Source organism: Protobothrops mucrosquamatus, unplaced genomic scaffold, assembly GCF_001527695.2.
Source record: "Protobothrops mucrosquamatus isolate PMUCROS unplaced genomic scaffold, P.Mucros_1.0 scaffold46, whole genome shotgun sequence".
NCBI lineage: Eukaryota > Metazoa > Chordata > Lepidosauria > Squamata > Viperidae > Protobothrops > Protobothrops mucrosquamatus.
Window position 1 is genome coordinate 1,304,103 of NW_015386428.1, and position 6,000 is coordinate 1,310,102.

Genomic DNA, 6,000 nt, shown 5'->3' on the forward strand with positions numbered 1-6,000 from the left:
CTCTAGACTAGCCAAACCCAAATCCTGCAACCGTTCTTCATATGTTTTACTCTCCAGGCCCTTAATCATCTTAATTGTTCTTCTCGGCACTTTTTCCAAAGTCTCAACATCTTTTTTGTAATGTGGTGACCAAAACTGGATGCAGCATTCCAGGTGTGGCCTTACTAAGGCTTTATAAAGTGGTACTAATACTTCACGTGCCTCTGTTTATGCAATCAAGGATTGTATTAGCTTTTTTGGCTGCTGTTGCACACTGCTGGCTCATAGTCAAGTGATCGCCCACTAGCACTCCAAGGTCTCTCTCACAGTTACTGTTTTTGAGCCGGGTTTCGCCTAATCTGTACTTGTACCTTTGGGGTTTTTTGCATAAGGGTAAAAAGTTTTCTCCCTATTAAATTTCATTTTGTTGGATAGGGCCCATTGTTCAAGTCTGTCAAGATCCATTTGGATCCTAAGCTTGTCTTCTGGGTGTTGGATATTCCTGCCAGCTTAGTGTTATCTGCAAATTTGATGACTTCCCCTTCAATTCTCTCAGATAAGTCATTTATGAAGATACTGAAGACTACTGGGCCTAAGACAGAACCTTGTGGTACCCCACTGTTTAGTTCCCTCCCTGTAGATATAGTAACATTAAGGACTACTAGTTGAGTACGGTTTGTCAGCCAGTTACAAATCCATCTGGTGGTGATGATGTCTATCTTGCCTGATTCTCTCCCAGGATTGTGCGGCTTCAAGATGAATTGGTAACTTTGAGGCTGGAATGTACCAATCTTTACCGGAAAGGTCACTTCTCCTCCCCCTCCTCCTTGGACTTGGCACAGCCTTCCTCCTTGAGCACTAGACACTTGAAGGCGGAACCTTTGCTAAAAGGAACGATTGTCACTCCTGCCTCTACCTCCTGGATTCGGAAGCCAATGACTCGTGTGGAGTTGGTGGCCATTTCATCCTCTGAAGATGAGGGCAACCTCCGTTTTGTGTATGAGCTGCTCTCTTGGGTAGAAGAAATACAGGTGCGTGGCATGATGGGGAGGACATCAGGTGATTGGTCTGGTGGTATTCAGACAAAGTGCTGAACTAGGTCAGTTACTGCCCTTGTGCAACATGCTAAGTTGGCTAATGTTGAACTTGATTAGATTTTTTTTGGGGGGGGGCTTAGTTTGTTGTATGAACACAGTTCATGTCTAGTATGGTGTGTCATTACAAACTTAGAAAATAGGTTTCTTCAATCACCAGATTAGGTATATTGTATGAATCCAATCTGTGGGTGTACCATTTGAAAAAAAAAGTTAATAACATTCTAAGATTCCATGAATAGATTTTTAAATGGTTTGATTATTTATTTTGTTTATACACTCTAGATTATGGAAGTATAATAAAAGTTATTTTGTGTCATTAACAAAAACTTCATACAAAGTAAAGAGAAAATTTTCTGGACAGCAGAATCTATATACTATAAACTCTCCTGTTTGTCTGTGTGTAATCTTTATCAGGGTGAAACATTGCATTGTATGGCAATAATTTTGAACCCAGGTATCTCAAATGGGCTTTCAGAATGCATCCAGAACCCATGACCCCCCTGAACTGAAATTTAGCCAATTTTATAGAACATGTTATGACATAATACAAAATGTTATATTTCCTATAGTGAAGTCTTGATGCTTGATTGTGCTATCCAGGGGTAGGCAACCTTGGCTCTTTTATGACTTGTGGACTTCAACTCCCAGAATTCCTGAGCCAGCCATGCTGAGGGGGAAAGGGAGAGGTTTCCAAGCTGAGCCATGCTGGCTCAGGAATTCTGGGAGTTGAAGTCCACGAGTCATAAAAGAGCCAAGGTTGCTTACCCCTGTGCTATACAGTACAATACTTTCAAGGCAGACGCATCTCTGAATATCTCCCTGAATCTTTAAGAATTTTTCCAGTACATTTAAAGCTCTGCTATTGTTGTAAGCATTGAAAATTCTGATAAAGAGCTATCTCTGAAATGATGACCCAGCGGCTGGGTCACCGGTTGTCTTGTTGCTCTTAAAAGTGATCTGACTTTTGGAGCTTCTCTTTTTATAAGCCCCAGAGAGATCAGGGAAAGAACAAAGAGAAGGTGCAGTGAGGGGATTTTTGTTTGCACTGCTACAATGAACTTGGTACACAACACAAGTAGGCCAGTTTGCCTTGAAAAACATTATTTGGCCAATTTATTGTAAAAGTTAGGCAAATTTGGGAAAGATTTCCACTGACTGACTTTCTGTTGCCCAATGTTGTAAATGTAAATAGTTATGATTTTTTTAGCTTTAAAAATCAATTGGAAAAGACAGTAGAAAGAATGTTATTGATTAGAGGAACCTTTTTTGGTAAGAATTGCGAATACTTTTCTCCTGCATTGAGAGGTGGCTCCTTTTGATGGCCTTTCAGATGAAGCTGGAACGATCTGAATGGGGGAATGACTTGCCCAGCGTGGAAGCCCAGCTGGAGGTTCAGTGCCAGGTTCACAGTAGTGTGGAAGGCATGGGCTCCAGCGTGAAGGAGGCCAGGATGTACGAGGTGAGCAGACCCATCTGAGCTATTCAAGACTGCTTTGAGGACACTGGGAGGCACCCAGATTGGACAAAGTGGGATTAGGTTTGCCTCATTTTCAGAGCTGAGGACATTTCTAATTGGGTTGATTTTCTCTAGAACATGATAACTTTTTTCTTGGTCTATACTATTGTATTCACCTCACTTCATCTTATTCCTCCAGATAAAATTGATAGCCAATGCAACAACTTCAAAAGAAATGTATCACTATGTATTATGCTTGGCCTTTCGCTATAAGGCTACAGTTGGAAACCAGGTGTTTTCGTAGGCCATCTCTCCATCTTATAGCAGGACCTCTGAGTAGGCAAGTCTAGTGGTAGGGCCACCATTATGTCACTTTTGTGTCCATCTGTTATCGGGCAAACATCCAAAGTATCTTGCCCTTTCCCATGTCTGTTAAATGTTCTTTTTGATAGCATCTTTGAAGTTAGTCCATCATTAATATAATTCTGATCTGATCTCTTGAGTTCTTGCTCTTAAGCATTTGTCTTTCTATTGCCTGTTGCATCACTTGGAGCTTTTCTGCATCTGCATTCTATTCTTCACTTTATTCTGAATTTAGTTATATAAAGAATGCAGGTCTGTTTACAGGAATACGTGAGTTTTTCTGGGCCCTGCTTTGCCTTTGATCTCTGTGTGGCCAAAAGCTCCCTCCCCAAAGATTGGGGGCGGGAGGGGAGCTAAAGTCATTCATTGGTATTTAAATGTATTTGAAACAAAATCTAGCTAATGTGATTACTGTCTAATCCTAAGTTTAGCCATTTCCCCCTTCTGTCATATTAAATATTTCAAAGTGATGGAGACGTTCTGAGGGCTATGCTCTGAGGAAGCAGGCTGTGCACTGATGCTCCGCTCTTTGACCCGGCGGGTGAGATGGGTTCCGCTAGCATCACCCAAAGGACATCTGAGAGTCTGTCTTTCCACAAGAGTCATTCTTCATGCCTGGGAAGAGGGAGTGGCCCTCTTCCAGAACCGTCTGGACCTTTCCCCCTCCAAAGTAATCTGTTGAGTTACTAACTGGGTTTGTCCAATAATCGAGGCCAGAGGTAGGCAACCTTGGCTCTTTTATGACTCGTGGACTTCAACTCCCAGAATTCCTGAGCCAGAGCCAAGGTTGCCTACCCCTGATCTAGGCCCAAAGGAGGTGTGATGGTTTCTGGTTCCCCCATGTGGTGGGAACTCAGCCATTCCCTTTGCATGTTGAAAGGAAAAATGAGAACAAGTAGGAAGGCTTTCTAGTTGATTCTGCTGCCTTTGAGCTGGAGAAGGAGACCATGCATTAAAAGGCAAGTCTTCCTACCTGGCCTATCTTTACTCCAGGTCCTTATCTCAGGGGCAGAGAAGACACAGAGCAGCTGGGACCTATCCTCAAAGAAAATAAATGGTTTACTTTTTCATAGTGTAAATTGGTCTCTAGAGCAGGGAAGGATCGTTATTTTCCTCTGCTTTTTCCCCCCCCTTAATGTTTTTCTGAACCTCATGAGGGCTAGGATCACAGAATCACCGCCGGGTGACCACCAGAGTGAGTAGCACCACAACATTGGGCCGATTCAAAACAATTTATGAGTTTGCTTATTTCTTTACAAACTCTGAAAGGTGGTTGTTTTAATGCCTACCTCAATATTCAAATACAGCTTGAGTATTTAAGAAGGCAAAAATGAAAAAGCAACCCATATTGCTGAAAATGAGTGGTTTTGATGACTGATCCTGAAAAACATTCTGGGCTTTGCAAAAATTGGCCCAGGGTCCAGCGTGTGGGCTGCAGATTGCCCACTTCTGCCCTAACTGGACTTGAGCTGCACTGTCTATTAAATTACGTTGAGCCCATTGTGTGTAATTTTGAAAAGAGGAGGGAAGAAAGAAATTCAAAGAATCCACCACGTCTAGCACATGCATTTCCAATCAGCCCTTTTTGTCCTCTTCTCCATTTAGGGTAAAATGTCTCCAAATTTCCGAGCCAGCTACACTGAGACCCTGGGGAAACTGGAGATGCAGTACTGCAAACTGATGGTGAGTATCTTTGGCAGTTTCTTTCCGGGGCCAAAAGGATGTCTGAAAATGTTGTTTTGCAACATTTTTTGAAGCTCTAACAGAAGTGCCAGTGCCAATAGAGGAGAATCTCTGTGGCTCAAGGTTGAGCTGGGGAGTCCTTGGTGCTCTCCAAGCTTGATTGTTTTCTTTCAGACATTTCATTATACAAGTGGGTAACATGCAACCCGAAACAACTAGGTAATGTGAGAACCGGCTGGGTGAGTTTGGGCCAGTAACTCTCTCAGTCCAACTCACCTCACAAAGGGGGGGAAGGAGTATTAGGTGTGTTTGCTGCTTTGAGTAATTGTAAAGTAATAAAGATAGAATAAAAATCAAATAAATAAACATGAAATAAATAAATAAACCGTAGACCAAGCCAAGTCTAAAACCGCTAGAGAATTTCTGGAAGTCTGGTGCTCTGCCAAATTGGCCATCAATAGACACATAGACATAAACAATATCTACATACTGTGCAAAAGAGACAATCAACAAAGCAAAAAGGGAACAAAAAGACCCAAACACCTCCCCACCAGCAATTAACTCCCAGATGAGCATAGATTGACCCCATGATTAACATCAGACCAACAATCAAGGGGTAAGCAATGTCCCAATTAAGGAACTGCCAAGCAAGCCAACAGTAAACTGCCCAATCAAAGAGCCTCTAAGACCACCGCAGCCAACACTGTGCAGGGCGGCCACTAGAGCATGAAGTGAGAGCACCCCCCCCCCCTTCCTAGCACTGATGAGGTCCCCTAGTTTGGGTAACAAATCATCTGCAGGAAAACAGCCAAGCTTGGAGAGCACCAAGGACGACGACTCCTCTGCCCTGAGTCACAAATATTTTCCTTTATCGAAAAACATCCTCAAGCGCCAGCTGTCTTTCTAGGGCTCCTTATAGCACTAAGATGTCACCTAGTCGGGTAACGAATCATCTGCAGGAAAACAGCCAAGCCCAGAGAGCATCAAGAATGCCACAGAAATGCCAGTTTCTCCTTCCTTCAAAGGGCACCTCTGTGTGTGCCCTTTGTCTTGCCACAAGAACAGATTCCTTGCAGGGGCTTCTTAGCTGCCCCCCTGTCATCCCCTCTAGTGATAAGGGACCAGCTTCTTATTTCGATGCATTTCACCATCAGGTTGGGCAAAGAAATTCCACACAAAAACCAGATGCATTTTTGCATGCATTTGTATTTACTTTTCCCCAAATATGGCATTTCTGAACATCTTTTTTCTAGTACGTGTTCATGTGTCCATATTTTTTCACATCACGTGGCAAACCACATTGCGCGCAACTTGGGTGTCCTCCTGGATCCACGGCTGACACTGGAAGACCAGTTGTCGGCCGTGACCAGGGGGGCGTTTTATCAGGTTCGCCTGATCTACCAGTTGCGCCCTTTTCTGGAC

General features: G+C 43.2%; 1 protein-coding gene across 1 annotated transcript in view; it reads left to right on the forward strand.

Annotated features, from left to right (window-relative positions):
• The window catches only part of MACF1 (microtubule actin crosslinking factor 1), a 224,806-nt gene that overhangs the window by 90,329 nt on the left and 128,477 nt on the right, over positions 1-6,000 (forward strand). Inside the window, exons 14-16 of the mRNA XM_015811630.1 lie at positions 719-1,010; positions 2,407-2,535; positions 4,501-4,578. Of these exons, the coding sequence (XP_015667116.1) occupies positions 719-1,010; positions 2,407-2,535; positions 4,501-4,578 (499 nt within the window). The remainder of the gene's footprint in view (positions 1-718; positions 1,011-2,406; positions 2,536-4,500; positions 4,579-6,000) is intronic.